The sequence below is a fragment of the Zosterops lateralis genome (genome assembly GCF_965231275.1).
Source record: "Zosterops lateralis genome assembly, chromosome: Z".
NCBI classification, from domain to species: domain Eukaryota; kingdom Metazoa; phylum Chordata; class Aves; order Passeriformes; family Zosteropidae; genus Zosterops; species Zosterops lateralis.
This window is the reverse complement of record NC_139800.1, coordinates 9520161-9543508: the sequence shown is the minus strand read 5'-3', so window position 1 is coordinate 9543508 and position 23348 is coordinate 9520161. Positions and strand designations below refer to the sequence as shown.

General features: G+C 36.5%; 1 protein-coding gene across 1 annotated transcript in view; it reads right to left on the bottom strand.

Annotated features, from left to right (window-relative positions):
• Positions 1–322: 322 nt before the first annotated feature.
• ADAMTS6 (ADAM metallopeptidase with thrombospondin type 1 motif 6) overlaps positions 323–23348 on the bottom strand; it is a gene marked incomplete at both ends in the record, with an annotated part of 137316 nt that continues 114290 nt past the window's right edge. The window contains 6 exons of the mRNA XM_083884445.1: positions 323–432; positions 5215–5371; positions 6531–6707; positions 10192–10396; positions 13853–13982; positions 23005–23143. Of these exons, the coding sequence (XP_083740571.1) occupies positions 323–432; positions 5215–5371; positions 6531–6707; positions 10192–10396; positions 13853–13982; positions 23005–23143 (918 nt within the window). The remainder of the gene's footprint in view (positions 433–5214; positions 5372–6530; positions 6708–10191; positions 10397–13852; positions 13983–23004; positions 23144–23348) is intronic.

Here is a 23348-nt window from a genome sequence, read left to right as displayed (position 1 = left end):
ATGGTCCAAGGATGTAAACAGACTATTGGATTTAGTCAAAAGAACACAAATGTTCCACAGTAAGCTACTCTATATGTGTTGTGTGATTCTTTCAAATTTGGGATCCCCTCAATACTGTGTCCAGCACTTTGGATTAATAAATCCCACTTCACAGAAGTTAAAATAATATTGAAATCCTGTCAGCTGGGGCTGACCAGTGGTTATGTTTTCCACAGGGTAATGCATTTGCAAGGACGTCAATCTCATTCCACTGTGTGGCTCTCTTCGATGGACACTCTTCCACAACGATAATTACAAGGCACATTCTTCTGCTTCCTGTGGGTCAGTGTCCTTGGCAGGTCTTGCAGCACATCTGTCTGAAGTATGCTCGACTGCAGAACTTGAACTTCAGCACCAGTGGGCAATATGCCACTTTGTTCACATCTTTGCACTCTAATAATTAAGAACATTGAAGAGAAAAAAAATAATAAACAGAAATATAAATTAAAGTACAAAGAAAATTTGATGTTTAACATGCTTCTCTGTCCATCTATCTTGCTTTCTTTGTAACTACTCTTTCTAGTACTGTCAAGTGCACACAATATTGCAAATTTAAAAAGCCATAAGAATGTTTTCAGGGCTTTCAAACATTTAGAAGTGCATAGTCTTTCCCTTGGAAGAATTATCATTTATTGGGATAAATGATCACTTTACACAATTAAAAAATGTAAGTATTTTTTTTTTCTCCATTACTTTTAACTTCCTTCTCAGGAGTTATTTTTTTCATGCATGAGAGGTTATCATTACCATGATTCACACTATTTGATACCACGCCCGAGCATTCGTAAGAGTCCTTAGAACAGAATGAACAGCTAACAGGGATGGAGAAAATTACACAAGTGTTATGAACAATGGTACCAACAGGGTGACTTCAGTGACCAAATCGAATGGTGGATTATATTTTAGGCTTGGTTCCACACAAATTATTTTATGCTAGAAGGAAAGCCGTTTTTATGCCTGTAACAGATGTAAAAGCCTTTTTTCAAAGTTGTGTTTTCCCTATATGCTGGGCTTACTGCCTTGGCTGCCCTGTTTTGCTGGCAGGTAGCTTTACCAGGAAGGGAGAACAGAGCTCAACCTCATGGAGGAAGGTTTCACTCTTCTGCATCCCACATAGGTTACATATAAACTGACTTTGTGGGTACATTACTGGAATATGCTGTAGTTCTCATCTGGCCCATTTTTTGCACATGTAAAAAGAAGGTGGGAATGGGGAATGGAATAGTTTGGTTCCTGATCAGTTCTTATCCTGATGCAGCTGTAGAAAGAGCTACATCAGAGATTTCAGTGTTCCACATGTTCTACAGCTCTTTAGTCTCCATATAATCTCCTCATACATTATTCTTGCTCTGGGAAGGGTGTTACAGACAGTGGATTAACACTTGCAAGCATACTGCAGTAGCAAATTTAGCATAGATGAGAAATTCTAGTATTTGAACCTAGGAAAGCTTCAATGAGGCTGAAATTCCAGGTCTGTACTGACCAGTATTTGTAATAATGGCAACATGCATGCTTTTAGCTAAGCAAGGAGTGGTTAGGAAATTATTTAGACTTTCATTTCATTAACACAGATATGTATTTTCACTGCAATTCTTTAACTCCACCTACATTATGTTTTACATACTGTTTTTCTACTTTTGAAATTCTTAATGGAAACATAATTGAGTGACAGGAGGAAAGACATTGTGGGTAGCTGATTGAAACAGATATTTCTGATCACATGGTCACTGTATTTATATGAATGACTTTCAAAAACTCTTCACAAAAGAGGTCAAGCCTCTTCCAGAAATATTTTCAGGTCCTCATGTTTGTGAAGACTGGGCATTTGGAGAGACAGATGGTGAATTATAAATGAAGTTAAAAACAAAAAAGGTTCACTTGATTGCAATAAGATATAAAAAGTTCACTCAATCCCAAAAATAACCCTCAAACACACTGTGTTTATTTAAATACAAGTAAAGCCACTAACTGCATTTTTGCTAAAAGTGGGATTTCAAATTATCCTTTTTCATGTTTCTTTTAATTTGTTCTTCCTCTTGAGTAAAACTGGACCCTGTTCAGCTGATGCCATTTGGACACCAATGAGAGAACATTCTGGAAGCTCCCCACAACTTCTATTTTAAAAATCAGTTTTGAAATAGATATGGTAGCTGATGAAGTAGCCTACTCTTCATAGGACTATGGAGACTATGGAGACTATGGAGAAGGTCTAGCAGAGTTCCTTTTGTTTCTTAGTAACAAGTGTTAGTAAGGCAGTACAAGCTCTGCCTCGCTGAACTTTGTGGCTAGACGAGGCAATATTATGATATTAACTATTGTTTTACATTTAAAAAATCACAGAATGCCACCGTGCCTCCAGCTAAAGAAATTACAAAGATGTATCATAAAAAATACAAGAAAAACTGAAATGACATAAAAATAGACAAAACAGTTTTTCAGGTAAACTTTTAGATGGGCTTTAGCAGTCTAGATTCAGCAGACATATATGTATTTAAGAGAACAGAAAAATTCTGAATATATTTCAAGTGGTGTGGTAGATGATGCCTGTAGTTCACTTCCAGCAGAAAATGCAACATTACCCTCATCAGTGGCAGCCCATCAAAACCATATCTACAATATTCTAAATCACCAATGAAAAATTTGAAAACCCCACAGCACATGTAAAATATGACAAGATTCAAGGCAACTTTCTTTAAGTATTTCTATATCTCAAAAATTGACTCTCGTTTTATGCAAACAACCTGTATTTTCAAAAAAAATTTTTTTCCAAGCTTTACCAACATGATCATTATACTGCAAGTCCCTATGTGTGGGCAGATATGCTCTGCTTCACACACACTCTCAAGTGGACAAGCTCTCTCTCTGGGAGACCTGACTTCTTCCTTGAAACCCAAATACTGACAGTCAGATCACATCCCACCGTACCTGTAGAGTGACAGAAGCATGCCCCACTCACAAATGTATTCACAAGAAAAATAACCTAGCTCCAAAATTTCTCCCAGAAAATACTACTTCTACAAAAATAGTTGTGCTCTTCAGGATTAGCTAGCTCCAGGGTGGTGAAAAAGATAAGCCCGTGTGTCAAAAGACTGGCATTTAACTGACTAAAAGATGTCAGCTCCTCTTTTGTCTCAGAGGACTTTTTTAAAGCAGAAAATGTGCACATGATTCTCCCAATCCTGTTTCTGCTTCTCATATTCACAATTTAAGAGCAGATGTAAAAGTTTTATAAATTAGAATATATATATATATATCTATTTGTTTTTTGCCTAATTTTGGGATACAGCAACCCCAATCTTCCACAGATTGCAGCAAAATTCTACTGAATGGATCTGAGTGTTAGATCTAAGCATTTTAAACTGTTAAATGAATTTTGAGATAAATACCTCCACTGTGCGTCATAAACAAAAATGGTATGCTAAGTGGCAATGTGCTGGGAACTGTATCCTTCAGAAGATACTGTGCTATATCTTCTTCTCTTTGATTATTCCTAACTGTGCTAATGAGCCTGGATGGCTGTCAGTGAGGAGCTGGCTTGCACCTGGCTCTCTCAGAGTGCAGGTCAAAGAACTGACAATCATCTGGAATGCAGCATAAGCACTTTTCAACATTTTCTATTTGTGGCTCCCAAAATTTTTCCACTGAAGCTGTGTGTCCCTAAAAACACTATTACCCACAGACTCACTGTACACAGCTGCCTGCACGGTTCTACTGTAGAGAAGTCCAGGCCACTCGGTGTACAGTGACGACACACAGAAAACCCCTGACTGCACTATTCTGTAAGAGATTAGCATATTTTCTGATAATATTTAATAATTACTAGTGTAATTACTATAAATAACAATATGACCTTGTCATTTTGAAATTAAGAGGAGACTGGGACTGTATCATGTCCACTTAAAAGTAATTTACTGCCTTCCTAACTTTGGACTGAAGTCAACATGTGTGTTTGGAAATAAAATATCATGTAGCCTATGAGATTTAAAAGGCAGAAAATTTCCTAGATTGATAATTATCACTTAAGGATTTATTGACAGTACTAAACAGAAATAATGTAAATTAAAATAACCAAGAAAAAAATCTGGTATGAAGATGTTTTCAAATGACAGCATTAGATGATAAGCCTCTACTTAAAACTTTACAAAAAATAGTGAATTAGAGTGCTCATACATTGAACCACCAGCGTATTTCTGGGACAATTTTAGTATGCTCCCATTTCATCACAGACATCTCTATTTTCCAGACTTTCATAACAGTTTTGAATCTATAGCATGGACATTGATGGATAGAATAAGTATTGAATGACCACCAAATCTGGGTAGACTGCAGGATAAACTTGCCTTTCAAGAAATTTAAATCAGAGCATTATTTCCACATAAGTAGGACAATAAACTCCAATGTAGTAGGAGATTCTATGTAAAAAATACTCAATTATATACTGCACAGAGATTAGTTATGTTAAAAGCATCTGTGTTAGTGAGATTGCAGTCAAGTACTCAAAATTTAAGGAATATAAAAATGTAGGGGAGTAAGTGTTTTAGAAGTGTTTTACTATTGCTGCTATTGCTGTGTAATCTCTTGATAGTTTGGAGAATTTTCTATTCCTTTCCCCCTTCCATACAAAATGAATTGTACTTACCTCAGGAGCAATTATTCTGAATTTTATAATCAATGAGGAAACATATTTTTTACTGCTAGCACTCCAAGTCTACTTTGAAGTCAACATTTCTGAATAGTTTGGTCTAGACCATTTAGAAGTTGAGATGTGAAGTATTAATAAATGTGAATAAGCTTATTTTCACAATATTATCTCATATATCCTCTACCAAAAATGTGTTATGATAAAGTTAGTTAATAGTCTAATTAAACTGTACTTTATAATGCAAAAAATACTATAATTATTTTGAACAGGAATTGTAAATAAAAAAAAAATTACAAATTAGTTAGAAGAAGCTGAAAGTATGTCAAAGTAAAAGCACAGACTTGTTCTTACAAGAACTGTGTAGCATGAAATCTGTGGCCCCAGTCTTCCAATGAACATGGAATTTATTATTTTTTGCCACTCTTGTGTTTAACACTGATTAGGCAGGTCATATAGACGTTTACCAATGCAGTAACGCTGACTATGCCATTTTACTGTTTTCAGAATAAATTATATTAAGATGGCAGACTTACCCTCTGTGTTGGAAATGGGAGTACTGTCACATTTACTTTCACACTGCTGCATTGATGGAGGTCTGAGAGTTTCTGGACACTCACTGGATGCCTGTCCAGTATATGAGAGGCACTGTACTGTTCTCATCTGTTGCCCAAGACCACACTGTGCAGAACACTAAAGGAGAAAAAGAATTTAAACCCTGCATCCAATTTTTAAATATAAAATAAAGCAACAGGAAGCAATCAGAAACACTTCACATCTACAAACTTTAAAGAAGACAGGCATCTGAAGATGTTTGATTAATAGAGAAAAGAATTATCATGAAATAGTACAGAATTTATTGCAATGCATGTGAGTACTTGTCTTTCAAAGAAAAGAAAATGCAATGCAATATTGATTCCCTGAACCATTCAGATTTGAGAAATAAGAATAACCTTTACTCTATTTCATATATCATACTGACACTTTAGAAAAAAGAAGAAACAGAACAAGAATTCAAATCTGCTCCAGGACCTTTTTTAAGGGAAAAGTAAACATCTTTCAAGCAAATATTTTGCTGTTTCAAAACATTTTCAATTTCTGTAACTAAATAGTTATAATTTTAGTATAATATTAGTTAAATATAAAAGTGGATCTGAAGAACCAACCACAAAAAAAGCCAACAAGACTGTAATATGGCACTGGTTAATTCAACTAAAATGTCTCATTTTCATTAGAGGAAAACTGATCAGCAAACAGAAAATTATTCATTCATTTAATGAATAATTAAAGCGGCCACTGATAACTAATGAGATGCAAAAACATAAAGAAAGAAGAAAACTTAGTAAATCATATTTAGAAGCACTGCATAATGGCAGCATTATTCCACCTGTCCTGGAGTAATTTAGCTTCCTGTATGGTAACTCAGTGTATCTTATATAAAAAAATTATCTTCATCTCAAAGTGTGGTTTTTTTCAGAGACAGATATATATACAGATTTGCTACTACAATACGAATTGGCTTTGTATTTCCATCATGTTTCTCAAGGAAACATGTGTGCTTTAAAAACAGTACACCCTGCAACACTGCTGTATCTCAAAATACTCTTTAAAAAAGTAAGGACTGTTTTTTCTTTAAAGTGCATGTAGAAACTCACCCAGCAGAAACTAGATTGCTCTCATCATTAGACAACCATCATAAAGGATCACATTTCTATCTGACACAAAAGGGGAGAATAATTTTCTTTCCCACAGCCACAAGAACCATCTCTTATCTGTCTCTAGGGACATATTAATCTAAGAGCTGCGAATGTAGGTGACTAATGGCAATAAAGACTTGCAAGAGCTATCTCACCTGTCCCCAGTCTCCAGCAACCCAGCGAGGAGGAGGACATCGTCCCAAGCTACAGCGGATGCGCACCGGCGGCTTGTTCTCGTCCTGGCATTGTGCAGCTGGAAAGGTTTTTAAAAGATCGCTGCTTTTGCACAGAACAATTCGGTGCTTGAATCCCGGTCCACACTTTGGTGTGCACTGAAAAAAAAAAAAAGTTTATGCAAATAAATAAATTAAAATCTCAATAAGACTCTCAGAAATGCTATTTGAAAGCAGGACAACGTATTTATGGTCTTACAATTCAACTATAATCACAATACAGTAATAACAATTTTAAAGTGTTTAGAAACACAAACAAGCTGACTGAAGATTGTTTTATTATGTACAAGCTTTTCTAATATTTAGATTTCCTTTGCTGTTTATATTTAGACTACAGGGCTACTATTTATGTCAGGTTTAAGAAAAACACTGCTGCAAAGTAGAAAGGTCTGCCACATGTAACACTATTATGAAACAAATTTCAGTGTTTCAATAATGAAAAATAAGACTGTCTGTTCTTAATATCACCTTAGTATGGTCTTTATCCACTTCACTTTATCCACAGATAATGAACACATTTTTCCTCAACACACAAAAAGAAAAATGCTGTATTTGACTTCATAAAGACCACGTCATTCAGATATATCAAAATACGGTACCCTCTTCTACAGTGCATGCTTTCCCCTCCTTTCCTATTTAAATTTTAACTCTGATTTCACATTTTTCCACTCTTTTATCACTCCTGTGCTTTTCTGACAGCAAACAGACAATAAACCAGCAACTTGAAAAGAAGCAGGGCTGATGATCATTGTTTTTTCTGATCTTCCTTCACCATAGTGTCACTGCCATTCTCTTTACTTTTGCTACTGACTGTCACACACAGTAGCTCAACTGCAGAATGAGGAAGAGACAAGTGCTAACAAAATATTCCTAAATTAGCTCCTTTTTAATACGAGATATTGTAAGCCTGGTTTTAGAGTCCTTTATTGCCATGTTAACCTTTATCCCATAACCATATCTGCAGTTTTTGAATCAGAATCAGTTTCTGACAGTATAACCCTTACATGCAGATTATGCTAATCTGTTCAAGACTGGGACTGCCTTCAACATGGAGAGACAAAATATTATTTGGGAAACAACATTATGTGGAACTGGAGCAATATTCAAGAGATCACATACCAAAGGCTTTCCACACATCCAAAACAACCGGTATCACTGGGGAAAAAGAAACACTCCTAAGACTAATTTTCCAAAAAATTACTTGAGTAATGCAAACTTAATTGTTTTATGCCTAATCCTGAACCATCTTTGAGTAATTTACAGAATTTTTAAAGCAGTTCCATGGTATTATGTAAGGATATACCCTATGAATATGTACAACTTTTTATCAACATATACTTCAAAACAAGAAGAACGTCTGCGGGGGGCGGGGGGGGGGGGGTGCATCTAAACTAGTCCATATAGAATGAACAGGTTTATTCCAAATGTTATCTCTACTTGGATTTAGGATCTTAAATTGGGCTGCAAAAAGATGAGTCTTGCATTTGGAGTTTATAATTCATAATGCAAAATGGATATATAATCACTTTCCTTAAAATGCAACCTTTTCTTTTCTACCCTATTCAAGCTTTTTCTAGTGAGGTACAGCCTCTTTATCTACAGTAGTTCAGTACTTAGAATTTTGATATGGAATAAACAGTTTCAAACATTCTCATACTGAAGGGGCTTCAACACCAAATCTTGTAAACACTGCCCACTAGAAAACAAGATGAAGGAGAGAAGAGAAGATCTCTGGTAGAGCTACACAAATAATACTAATGATAATTAGCAACCAAAGCCCAATGACAGTTAATATCTGAGCTCTTCGATGTCATGATCATGACTGACCAGTTGGGGTCCAAATTCCAAGGAGTGTTATGAGTACTTTTTCCCTCATGTACTTCATGCAAAATGCATGACTTTTTAAGTCGGAAGTAGAAGTATTTGCCCCTTCCCATCTGAGTGCTTAAAAATCACATCAATCTGCCAGAACAAACAGAAAAGTGACAATGCTGAAAGGACTGTGTCAAAAAATCAAAACCCAATGGGCCTGTGAGGTTTTACAATCTATAGAGTAAACAAGCTCTGAGGACTAAACTTTGAGTTTAGGAGCATCTTCTTTCTAGTACTGCTTGAAGACACAATCTTTAATCCGTGTGTAAGATGCCATCTGAGAAAGACCTTCCAGCTACTGGTACCAGAAGAAAACAACACTTCCTTTTGTGGAGTTATAGCAAAAATTCTACTAAGATGGACTGTACTAGATCCCAGAAATGGAAGTGAAAGAAGAAAATAGGTTGCCTTCAATAATATTGAATCATGAAAAATAAAAAACACCAGAAAAATTTAACCAAAAGATTGTATGCTTCCAAAGAGAATGAAAAGAATATATCCAGATAAACCAAAGGAGGAAAAATTATCTTCCATTACTAAATGCTTCTAGAATTTCTGACTGCCTCTGTGGAAGTCATGAAGGCAAGTTTTATGTGCTTGTCTGAAAAGGCTCTTCCCAAGAAATCCTTAGAACATTTTTTCTGTTTTTTTTATAACTATTCTGAAAAATATAAAAGGAGTATTTTAGGGTGGATAGATTAGTTCTGTCAAAGCTCAACTATAGCAAAGTGTGAAAAACCTTATGGCATTACCCAAGAAAGACAACATTCCAATGGGAAGGACATCTTTAATTTTCGTTTCGATTTGATAAAATCATGTTTACATTCTCCTAAGGACCTCATTTAACCAGTATGTTTACAAAATGTTTTTGTTTCTCTGACCAAGAAGATACATAATTTCTTGTTAATAATCACTGAAAGTTTTGAAAATGTTTAATAATATAGATTGTCAACAAGTGCATAAGCAGATAAAACAGTTTCTAATTGTTTTATTTGTATTATGCATTGTTTTGAGTATGAAAAGAAAACTTCGTAACTTGCATTCCAGAGAAAATTAACAAGGTTTGCCATTGGTTTTAATGGGAGGCGTATTCAACTCTTCATTTTTTAAGTTCACTCTTGTTTTCCTTTTCATGTTTCTGTCAGAAATTCATATAAACACACATATAAAAATGTTTACATTTAAAATACCATAGGGATTTTAATATATTATATTTCTGAGAACCATTTTTGAAAGGAAAAGCAATTTATCTCATTATATTAAAATGGTATCATCAGTCAAGACAGTCTGCCAAGCTACACAAATAAAATTCATACTGAAAAGAAGCCTGGTACTTTTTCACAATCCTGATTAATTATCACAACCAGAAGATTAGCAGAGTTTGAATCTTTAAATTAGAACGACTTTGCTCAAAATCATTACATGATCTTGCTGCATAAAAGCCTGGACATACTAACAGAGTGTAAAATTACTTTAGGTAACCAGTATGTGATACTTGTGGGAGAGAAGGAGCTAATTTAGGGTATGGTGGCATGCTGTAGGCTATGGTCATTTTCATAAGAGGCAGGAAACAAAACAATGAGGCACAGGTGAAATTTCCTCTGGGAAATGCTCTTATTAATCTTTACTTAGCAAGTCCTGTGGTCATAATACTCAGTGGTCAGAGGTCCTGCCTCCACTATTAACAATGAGCCAAGTCAAATTGCCTTACCTCTGACCAGTCCAGAGCAACCCATTGTGGGGGGCAGGACTGATTGTTGCAGGGCTCTTTTTCAACAGGCCTGTGTGTTAAACAGTTGGCAGCATCCAGAGTCTCCTCCTCAGAAGGCCCAATCTTCCTGATGCACAGAACTGTTCGTGAACGCATTCCCCCATCGCAGGTCTTACTGCACTCCGACCAATCTCCTATGAACCATCTGGATGGAAAGTGTCAGGAGACTCAGTTACGACATTTCAGAAACAGAGCTGACAACTGCACAAACCAAGAATGCAAGTAGTTTAAATCACTAAACCTAAGTAATTTTTAAACAATACAAACATTCATGGTCAAATAAAGTAGAAATTTATGGGTCTTTTTGCTAAGTATTTTAATATATGCTGCACTGCAATCGTATCTTCCAGTAAAAACACTACTTTGTATTGTTCTAGAGCAGCAATTTCCATTCTAGCCTATAGTAGTTAGAAAGGAGTATTTGAGCTTGACAAAACTGAAGCTATTTATGTAGATTTGTATTGGACTTGCCTGAAATAATTTCTGTGAAAGTGGTTTGCAATTAGAAATGTTTGGCAACCATTGCTGTAAGTTACATCACAAGTCAAAAGCCAACATGTTCACCTCTTTAGTATCATTACAATAAAATAATGTGCTCTCAAAATTGGGCTTTCTGAGAGTTCATTCTCATCTGATTACAAAACATTTGTAAACTTTTTAATAAAAGGCGATGCTGAAATGTAAAATATTCTCATTTTTTAAAGTGAAGCAAACACTAGTAAGACATTAATTCATCACATTAAAACAATCATCTTAACAAACGCTTTTAAAATCTAAAGAATTGTATGATAGGTGGTAGAGGGAATTTCTATGTATTCCTGCATACATGCTGGAAACCAAGAACTGTAAATAATATTAGATTGCTTCGTGATGCTGCAAAGATTAAAGCAGCTATTAATCTGGCTGCAATGTTACATATTTCTACTTACAAATGGTTAATGCAGCTCAGTGAAACAGAAATATCACATAATGTTGACAAGCACATTTTATCTTCAGTATTTAATATGTTGATTAGACATTCTTGTCTGAGTCATCCTCACAAAGGATGAAATTGAAGTCTAGAATGCCATCACATGTTGCCAACATGCCAAAAATGCCAGGCATGTCAGTCATTGAGGATTTTCTGGAGGTATGCCTGGAGCTCCCTCACAAGATCTGTCATTTTCTCAAGGTGCTGTAAAAAAAAGTGCTGCTATCCTCTTTTGTGTTACATTATGTGTAATGTATCCTAACAGGAAACTAGATCAATACAGAGATGGAAACAATTTTGCTATATTCTGTCTTTTCCAGCAAAAGGAAATTAATTTGTGATTCTTCATCAAAAATTCTTATGCTTTTACCACAATAAGGAGAATCCGAAGCTCTGCAGTGTTAATTTTTAATTTGTACTATGATTTGCTCAAGTGACTTTGCTCTCAGGTACCTTTAATATTTATACTGTATGACAGGACAGCACTATTCATAATTTATAGAACTGTAAGAGCATTTTTTTGAAATCGGAAATGTAGGAGTTACTTACTGTAATAACGAACAAGGTACTGAAAACAAACAGTCTTCTGCTGTTCAAAGACATTAAGTGTAACATAACCAGCATTCAGCTAGAAAGAGTATAATTTCCATTGCTTTTTGTATGCACCACGAGAGGAGTAGAACTGTGCTAATTAAAAAGATTTGGCCAGTCCATGTAAACATTAAGTCTTAATGCATGATAAAACTTTCCGCCAAAATAGTCAAACTTCTTTGGATAACTATCTGTTATCTGAGCAGCCTTCTACTAGATTACTTGCAGAATCAGGAATTGAGAACCTTTTCTTAGTCTGGCACTTTGTATTCACTCTGTGGGGAACTTCAGAATGGAGGCACACACGGGTTGAACTGCTCTGACATGTTGAAATAGTTGCTAATTAATGCACCCCACCCATTTTCTGAATATTGATGCCTTGACTTTCACCATGTTCATCAATGACCCTGTTGTACTGGATGGGGAATCCAAAAGCTTCCCACTTTATGGACTGGATTTTGTTGGTTTGTGGGGGTTTTTTAAGTAGTGTCAGTGAAGAAAGACCAAAACAAAAAACTAAACCAAACAAAGCAATAGAAAGACCCTCAAAATTTAACTACTTTTTAATGACTTTGTTAACATCACTTTTTAAAATTCTAATTTACTAATAGCTACGTCAAAGGAAGAGATTAGAATGTGTTTGGTATAAAGGAAATGATCAAACATGATCATGGTTTTCATGTTCTGCTCTCAGGTACATGGTTGGTGCACTTAGAGCCATGCCAAACAGTGTTACCCAAACAGGGACAATTACATAGACTGTGGGACAATGATTTTGACCTAATTTAGACCTGCCTGTGACACAGCTCATTCACACTCAGAGGCAGCAGCAGTGCAATGGCTTCACTTGGCTTATGCCAGATGAATGTGCTACATGACACAGTGGGATGAAGTGTAAGAGACACTGCTCTGCCATTCTGCAACTAGGCACCACACCAGGGGAGCAGATAATACTCTGGGAAGAGATTGACTTCAGCTGGAAGTTCATTGACCTGCTGGGATTTTAATGCAGAATAATAATCTTGTCTGATTCCTCACAGTGTCCTTCATGCTACAATTTAGCAGTTTCTAAGAGGCATTTACAGGTGACCACAGTATTGTTCAGTATCTACATTTAATCAGCATTAATAATTTTCATACCCAGTTGGAATACAGCTGTAGATTATAACCAAACTCAAACTAACCAGAGCATTGGAATCATTAAACTGTTGTATCTGCTCCACCTTTTATACAAGTTTTATTTGTCTCAAAACATAAGAAAAGCTGATGATCACATGCTGATATTATTTTCTAGTACAAAATATCACAACCATTTCCAAACAGGTTTTGTAGTAAGATTACAGTATGCTATATGTCCTTGAAAACTTCATTTTTGATCAAATGACCTGCTGGGTTTTTTTTAATTATCAATATATAGCATACAGCTATCATTGAAAAAAATCTAAACAGAATATAAGCACCTAATCCTAAAGGCACACAGCATTACTGTACAACACTAAATATGTTGGAGAAAAGGCCTGACAAAACTATTACCAGGAAATGGTTTGGTCTGCTTGGAAGTTTCCATATTTGCCACTTCTCTTGTGAACACTCCAACACAAATGTTAATATAGCATACTTTAAAATATGGCAAACATTTCAGATGCAATATTAACAATTAGGGTAAAGTTAAGTCTCACCTCAACATTCTTTTATCACTGTTGCCCTAAGAATAGTCCCCAGTTCTACTCTGTGGATGTTTACTGCATATGACACTCAGATCCTAAGAAACTGTTTTTCTAGTATCTTTTTAAACATCACTATTGTTCAAACATCACTACTGTTCCTCAGTCAAGTCAGAGCTCCTCAATGCATTTTTCAGAGCTGATTTTAGAGGAGCAAGAAACTAAAAACTAAACCCAAATACCCTTCCTGGTAAGACAGGACATGAATACTAGATGAGAATTTTATATACATTTGGTTAACAGGGTTTATTATAGATTATGAAGACTTTTCTTTCTATACAAAACAGATGTCCATCTGAAGTGATTAATGACTTACTCAGGTGGGCAAGGCTCAGTGTTGCAGGCTCTTTGGTTTTCTGGAGGCTTACTGTCAGGGTCACAGTAATTGTTTTGTACAACGGAGCTGTCATCCAGCCTTTTACACACCACCTCTTGTTTCTGGACACCTTGGGATGAAATGAAAGACCATTAATTAATCATTCTTCCTCTTCTACTTTTTAATTGTATATCACCTATTAACTGTGAATTCTACCATCCCACTTTATTTGGCCACAGTCTACAGCAGTGAGAATTTAAATTGACTGAATGCCCCCTAACCATGATTATTTTTTTAATTTTCCTTCAATTTTAGGCTACCTCACTCAGAGAGGAATTTAAGATTTCGTTGTTTTCTAAAACAAAGAGAATATATTTATAGATTTACTAGATGTTTGTTTTTATTTATATATTGCACAAAATCCATTCTCTGTCTACCATCCTCTCCTAGTAAAGACATTTAAACTTTCAAATGAAACATCACCAAATAAAATGCAGTTATACTTCAATGTCAAATTATTGTTTATGTGCTCTGGCTTAAAACAAACCAGAAATACTGGGAAACAGTGCTGCATTTTCATACATTATCCTACCTTTTTTTTTTTTTTTTCAATAAAATAATAGAACTATAATTCATTCTGAAAGAGGCAGTTTGTCTCTGTGAATACTCATTTTGCCTGGCACTTCCAGCTCCTTTTTCATTGTTAACCAGCAACAGGGTAATTTAGAATTGATCTTTATTCCCAAAACATGATATATCACTGCCAAGGCAACATTACAAGGTAGTTTATTAGGCAAATTTTCTGGGTTCTTTTTTTTAAAGCAGTAAAGAACCACTGATATGATGACAGTGTATTGTTGCACACTGCTTTCTCCTCTCTTAAAAACTTGCTGTAAGATGTTTGTTAGCATTAAAAAAATGTGTATTTGCAATTCACATGCAGTCTTTATTGAACATGTGTAGTTATAAAACTGAAATAATGGGATAATTGGTACTATAAAAGCTTCAAAAATTCTGTACCTTTCTTCAAAAGAGAAGCACTTAACTTATTCCAAAATGTGAAATGCATGCAAATGGAGATTAAAACCTACTGGCTTCAGATATCTGCCAACCTTACCTTAAAGCCATCTCTTCATTCTAAGACATGCATAGAATCATAGAATGATTTGATTGGAAGGGACCTTAAAGATCACAGAGTTCCAAAATCTTGGCTGTGGGCAGGGACCCTTCCATTAGTCCAGGTTGCCAGAGCTCCATCCAGCCTGGCCTTGAATACTTCCAGGACTGGGGCGTCCACAATTTCACTGGGCAACCTGTTCCAGTACCTCAACAACCTCACAGTACAGAATTCTTTCCTAATATCTAATCTAAATATGCTTTCTTTCAGTTTGAAGCCATTCCCACTTGTCTTGTCTTAAAAAAGTCTCTCTCCATCTATTTTGTAGGCTCCCTTTGGATGCTGGATGCTTGCAATTAGGTCACACCTAAGGCAACTCTTTTCCAGGCTGAACAAACCCAATCCTCTCATCCTCCCCTTGCAGGAGGAAATAATATCCTCCTTTGGCTCTTGAAAAACAACTGAAAGACCTAAATACATGAGAAGCTGTGACAAGATTCACTTTGAATTCTATAATCAATTCAAAAACTGCCAACAGATGACAATAATTCAAATCAGACCTGACAACCTAAGTAGAAGTATTTCTAGCAATTTTCTGATCACATTTCACCACGATAAGAAACAGTATTTAACAGCTCTAGACACACAGCAATGCTAGTAATATGGCATTGGTAGCTGATACACAATTCATGTTCAGTTCTGACTAATCATTTATCCTTTTTATCACAAACTGTCTTAATTCTCTTGGTTGAATAGGCTGGATGTGGCCTTCATATAGGCTGAACGTGGCCTTCATAATGATATTTTCCTCAAATATATGTAGTTAAATATAATTCATACACACTTTAGAATGAAGAATTCTAATAATAAATGCAATTCTCATAAATGTACTTACTGGATCACATTGATATTAATGTTATGTTTTTACTGAATTTCCTACTGGCATAAAAAATATTTCCTTCTAGAATTTGGCTAAAAATTGGTACTCTTAACAAATTAATTTTTGAGGAACTTTCTAATAAGAAAATATTCTAAGGTTCTATGATTGCAAAGTATACTGTGCTCAGCTTTTAAAAAAAATTCAAGTGTGCTATTTACTAAATGTTGTTTAGGTAGCATATCACCTGTAAAACAGTAACCACCCTATTCACTTACAGTGAAGAATCTTTAATTGATGCCATGAGATACATTAATCCATTTTTTTAAAGTTCTGCAGCATCTTGTCACACAATATATAAACTTTACATAATTGCTGTCTAATTACAATGTTATGTAATAAAAAAAAATCTCAGAGAAAAAAAATCTGATAATAACTTTTCAGACAAGAAAAAGAAAGAGAAAAAAGCTAGAAGTGCTGTTTTTATCCAGGCAACAGCTACAGTTTGGTTATTTGAAAAACAACCAAAAATTGAAAAATTATTTTTAAATTATGAACTCTTGCCTGAGTATATGGTCTCTTTTAAAAGTAACCTAAAAAGCACAGATAAACATGTTCATTTAAATTCTGGGGGGAATAATCACAAGCAGTTGGACAGAAACACTCTGCTTTCAAATCTACAGATTTTTACGTTATAATAAAAGACATAAAATGTCCTCATCACTGGTCAATGCAATCCTAATAGAAAACAAAACTCCAGTGGTTTAGTGACCATAATCTCTGGGGAACTGAAATGCTTTGCCGATTTCAATTCACAAATAGTCTGCATGACTTTCAGCAGCCAAATTTTAAATTACATGGAGTACATTTTATTCTTGAATTAAAATTGCAGGCATTTAAATGCTGTATCTATTTTTAAAAGCAATCCCAAAAATTGCGGCTTGTGATTGCAACAGTTAATTATAAAGATGCCAGTACGAATACATAGTGAATCTTGCATCACTAAAACTAGTGCATGCTGGTTAACCCAGACATACTTTCTGAGCTCACTCATCAGGTCACAAGATGTTCATCTCAGAGCCAAACTTATATTTTCTTTGATGAAGAAAAGTATATTTTATTTGCCTAAGGACAGTTTTATAATTCATCTGAGGGCATGAAAGAAAAAACATAGTAGGCATCACTCTACATGGGTTATGAACAGTAAAGAAGACTGAACAGCCATCAATTTACTTATGATAGTAATAGTATGCTATTTTATAAAAAACCCCATGAATATCTAAGATATTTCATGCATCTGGATATGAACTCTAATAGAATGAATGAAATACTAACCAATTCTTAGGATTATTGGCAAATTCCAGATAATAAATGCAGTCATTTGTTGCCATAATCAAGCATGAAAAAAATAAAAAAGTAAGTAGGCAGTTATTTATTTTTAAATGCATAAAACATAAAAAACATGAAGAAGGACTTAGTTCTTTTGCTAGATTTTTTCAAACAATAGCACCAGAACTGCCTAATTAAGAATATTTGTGGATCTGAACAGAGTAACATACTTGCTCTTGGAAAGTTACAAGATATAAGGAAAGACATGCTTGAGAGTAAATAAACTATAATTCTGTGATCTACAAGTGATATAACTGCCTTTTCCTTTCACTTTTAATTGTATTATTTCAGTCCCCATTTCCACATATCTTATTTTTCATTTTCTCTGTATTTCTCATTAAATAATATTCAGGTCCTTAAAGAAAATCTTCTGTTGTTGCCAGCAATTTTTTTTTTCTGATTTCCCCATGTTCTGTCCTTTCACACTCCTCTCTCTGTAGATAACTCAGCACTGTACATTCCAGTAGTCTCTGGGATTGCTTTCATTTAGTCTTGTCCAGGTTCACCACTGGCTAGAAAGACCTACCAAAATGAGATAATAACAAACTTTTTTTCTGAAAACCCTTTCTTCAGAAGAGAAGAGTTATTAGTGTACTATCAGGAAAAAAGGGAATAAATATGAAGAATACATAGAGATCAGCTCTCCATAATGTTCCCAGAAAAAAAGAACTAGCTCAGATACTATAAATTTGTATTGTAAAGGAAAATTTTTCAATACAGAAAATACAGGTTCTATAGTTCTTCAAAAGAAGACCTCCAATTTTGGATCCCCCAAGCCCAAGGAAAATACTGATATTAAAAATAAATGAAATTATATTCTAATCCTACATATGAGAGTAGAAATCCTAGATAAATAAGAGCTGTCTGTCATCAGACAAGCTTTTTTAACTATCTGGTGAATCTGAAGAACCTAATTTAAGGGAAAAAAAATTAGAAGACTTTGGAGGTTTGATTTCTTCTTGATTCGCTGTATAGTAAACATCAAGGTCAGTGGTAGAAAAACTATGTGTACTTTTCTCCTTTAACGTAAGTGATTATGACTTCAAAATACACGGTTTGTAATCTCTCATAGAATTGGAAGGGACCATAGTGGGTCATCTGGCCCAAACTTCCTGGTCAAGCAGAGTCATCCTGGAGCACATGGCACATTGGCACAGGATTGTGTCCGGACACTTTTGAATATCAGCAGTGAGGGAGAATCCAAAACCTCTCCAGGCAACCTGTTCCATTGCATGGTCACCCGCACAATAAAGAAGTTCTTCCTCATGTCCAGGTAGAATTTACTGTGCATCGATTTATGCCTCTTGTTCCATTGCCTCTTGTCCCATTGACTGGCACCATTGAGAAGAGCCTGGATCCATCCTTTTGGCAGCATCCTCCAGGAGCTCCAAGTCTCTCTCATCCTGAGGAGCCCAGAACTGGACACAGCACTCCAGGTGAGACCTCACCAGGGCTGAGTACAGGGACAGGATCACCTTCCATGACCTGCTGGCAATGCTCTTCCCAATGTCCCCAGGATCCCATTGGCCTTCTTGGCCACCAGGACACGCTGCTGGCTCATGGACAGCTTGTTGTCCACCAGGACCCCCAGGTCCTTCTCCTCAGAGCTGCTCCCCAGCAGGGCAGCCCAAGGCTGTGCTGGTGCCTGGGGTTGTTCTTCCCCAGGAACAGGACCCTTTTCTGGATTTCAGATGGTTCTTCTTTGTCCATCTCTCCAACCTGTCAAGGTCCTTCTGAAGGGCTGCACAGCACTCAGGGGTATTGGCCACTGCTCCCAGCTCTGTGTTCTCAATGAACGTGCTGAGGAGGCTTCTGCCCTTCAAGTCATTGATGAATAAGTCAAATAAAATTGGGCTCACTATTGAACTTTGGGTGACACCACCAGTGCCAGGCCTCTAACTAGACCCTCTGCCTCTGATTATGACCCTCTGGGACCTGCCATCCACCTCACTGGCTGTTCATCCAGTCCACAGCTCCTGAGTTTGCCTATGAGAATGTTGTGAAAGGGTATTGAAAGCCTTGCTGAACCTGAGACAGACAATACTCACTGCTGTCCCCTCATCCATCCAGGTAGATGTTTCATTGTAGAACGCAATCAAACACCTGACTACCTTTGGTGAACCCAGGCTGACTATTCCTGATCACCTTGTCTTCAGGGATGGCCTCCAAAATGAGGTGTTCCATCAACCTCCCCAGGGATTCTGGCCCATAGTTCCCTGCGTCCTATTTCTTGCCCATTTTGGGGTGACATTTCCTTTCTTCCTCAGTCCTTCCTGAGTCCTCAGCATCTCTCCTGATCTTCATGATCTTTCAAAGGTGATGATGAGCACCCTTGTTTTGGTGTGCACCAACTCCCTCATCACTACTGGATCCATTCCATCAGGGCCCATGGACTTGAGTAGGTCTGTTTAGTTGTTTCAGACCAAATCCTCCTTCACTAAGGAAATGTCTTCTTTCCAACATTCCTTCACCCTGGTCTCCTCAGCCGGGATCCCTGAAGCCTGGTCCTGCCAGTGAAGACTGATGCAAAGGCACTCAGTGACTCTGCCTTCTCATCTATCTCTCTTAACAGAGTCCCATCTCCATTTAATAATGAGCCCACATTATCTTTTTTTTGTCTTCTGTTATTGATGTATTTGAAAAGACCCTTATTATTATGCTTGACATCCTTAGCCAAGTTTAAGTCTAGCTGGGCACTGGCCTTTATAGTCTGATTTGCATTTATCCTGACGACCCCTCTATATTCACTCCAGGTGGCCTGACCCTGCTTCCACCTCCTATGTGTTTCCTGGTTATACTTGAGTAATGACAGTAGCCTCCATTCATCAGCAGCCTTCATGTAATCTTTCTTGCTGTCCCACTACTCTTACTTCAATACAAAACTCTACAACCTCATGGTCACTACAGCCAAGTCTGTCTCTCATATAAGATTTTCTTCCACCTTTTAGAGGCAATCTAAACATGTAACTGTTTCTTTCATGAACTCTTAACTCCAAGATCATTCTTTTGAGAATACAGGGGCACAGGAGGTATAAGGTCTGCTGTAAAAGCCCATTGAATTCAGGTGCCTGGATGAGTTTTCACATGAGATGACGAAATTCCTTGCATGCTTTAGAGGTAGAAATTCCAGAGGGCTATGCATACAATAATGAACTCAAAATTAGCAAGTAACAGCGTAATGTATGCTTTGAGTTGCTCAATAGCATGAGAAAGACACAGAGGAGGCAGGAATAGAATCCAGAGTTCTGGCATTGCACTGAACTGTCATAAACAGGAAACCTTTCTTCTCCTTCCTACAATTCCACTTACTGTGCTCTTCCTATTCTTCAAAGTCAAGACAGGACCTAGAAGAGATGTCCTGTTTGAAAAGTTAAAGCGTTTTATTGTTCTGATGTGACTCCTCAGCAAAGCAGAGATGAACATAATACAGAAGTCCAGTGGAAAAGACAGTATATTACTATTCAGTCAAAGATTGTAGGTTTCTCTCAGCTTGCTCTTAGCTTGTTCTTTGACTGCTCTAGTCACCCTTCTCCAAGATAAGGCATACTAGCAGGTCTAGGAAGAGCTGAATGCAGTGGATTGCTCTCAAAACATTTTGCAGAAGAAACAGCACAAAAAAATCAGACACTTCTGACACATATAATAGTCCAAAACTATTTAAAGTTTGCACTGCCACAATGTCTTTATGCTCTGCTTCATGACACTCAACACATATGCTCAATTCACTTTGGTTACCAAATCAAGTAATACACATGTTTTAAGAGTCACTAAACAATGAGGAAATGCTTAAGTCACTAAGTCATTCAGTAATGCAGACACAGATAAACTGATTTAGAAAGAACTAGACTTAAGCTGTGTTGAATGGACATAAGTTACCCTGTTAAGATGGTCCCTGGTCAATTAGGCTCTATTTAAAAGAATATTTATATTAACTAGTATTTCCAGTTAAAGTCTCTTTCTCTTCATCCTTTGTCTCCCTTTTATTTTTTCCTGACTCAACTCCTCTTTAGAATTGTGTCTTCTTTTGGCATACAGTGAAAGCTGTTTCATAAGCTGAGGGAAATAGCAGGTTCTCTCATTGAGAAAGCAGATACATTTTTAACATGAACTATAGCTACATGAAATATATGTTTATGAGTACAGTGCTGAGTGAAAATAAGTGACTACAATATATTCTTTTATTAAGCTGAAAGAGAGGAGAGAAAATGCCTGGTTTGGCCACCATAACCTACCAAAGAAAATCTCTCCTCCACTTCCTCTGAGTTTAAATTAATAAATATATGCCACTTTTAAGGATTCACTAATCTTCCCTTGAAATCTAATTACATCCAAATTTTTAATCTCAACAAGCACCTACTCCTTCGGAGCCAATTATTTTTTCCACTGTATTTTGTCAAATGTGTGAAATGGCAATGACCTTCACGACAGAATATCCATGGGTAAAACCTTATCAGTGGGAGTTTTCCCAGGACTTCAAAAAGATCATTAGCTCATCACCATCACAAAAAAATAGGCTCTGACAATACCTTTAACATTCTTATAATTGGAAGTTACTTTCTCTATGAGCTAGGCACTTCTTTATACTTCTCCTTCAAAATATTTTTTTCACTGCCACACTTACTGGTACTAAAATTGTATTTAAAAATCAATCTGTTGTCCAGGAATCCAACAAGCGAATAATAAAAGTACTGGAGAAAGTTGGCATCCTCCTCTACTTTGTTTCAAGACTTTCTCTAGTAGCACAGGAAAGAATTTATGCTATTCTTTGTGTATTTTGTAGGGTTAGGCTGTATTTAAAGTGCATACTAGTACCAGCCACAGCAGCTTCCAGCAGAAAGGTGAGAAATGATGAATACCTCCCATAGACAGAAAAAACAAGAAAGCAACAAGTATTTGGTCCAAAGGTTCTTTAAAAAAATATGGTGTATTCTTCTTGATAAGGATTGTCCACAGTGCCGTAGAAACTGAAATTCTGAGGTGCATTTAAATCTTCTGGAACAGAGGTATGTTGGGGAGATGATTCATTCAGTCTCCAGAGAGAAGAAAGATACTGTTCACACAGCACTTCTACTCACCAGTTCTTGCAGCAGCAATGGTGTTGGCTTTGAAGGAAGCCAACTGTCCTGCTCTCCCAGCCAGAGGTAAAGAATTGCATTGGTGGCCACTAGAGGGAGGATTAGGAATATAGTAAGTTGTTGGCAAAAGCCACCCATGATGAGCCACATGGGACAACCTACAAATCCCCCGCTGCTGCCCAAGGGCAACAATTCTCAGATACTGCTACGGGCTGGCAAGTAAAATCCAATTGTTATCATCTTCTACAGAGGAGCTGCCAGTTTGCATCCTAAACTTTGGTGGCTGGAAGATAGGATGGCTGACTAGGATTGTGTGAAGCACATCTACAAACACACACACCTCTTTATTTACAGATGCCTATTTTGCCTTCTTTCTTTTAGTCTCCTTATTTTAAACTTCTGATGTCCTTTATCAACAAAGCTTCTGGGAAAAACAAACATACCAGCTTCAAGAAAGTCTCAGAAGTATCAGCAGAGAGAGACACTGTGCCAAGACACACTGTATTTAACAAAAAGATCTGAACATATTAAAGATACTTGAAAACAACAAAAATCCACTGTGATTAAAATAAACATTCATTAAGATCTGAGGTATACCTGAAAGAAACATTTTCAGTTAGTCACCTAGGTAATTATAAGTGAAGTACATCTTGCAATTCAGTTTACCCTGTAGCTTGACTGTCTGGTGTCTTACCTCCTGCACAAGTAGCAGAACATTCAGACCAAGGCAGATGATTCCATGCAAAGCCAACCTCATTGTCTCCACTGCCAGTGCGAGAGATCGGAACATTGAATTTATATTTTATCCCCAAATTCTGTTCCTGCAGCAGAATCTGTAGTTGAAAACAACTGGTTATACCATTAAAGCAGGCAAGCAGAGGGCAAACACAGTGACATTTATTCTAGGCATGCGTTATGTTCCGCTGAACAAGAAGAAAGCAAGAAAGGAAGTTGCAGTAGTTCTTTTTAGATATTCTCGAAAAGAATCTGTACTAACTTTTAAAACATATACAAAAGAAAAGTATTATTGTCCAAGAT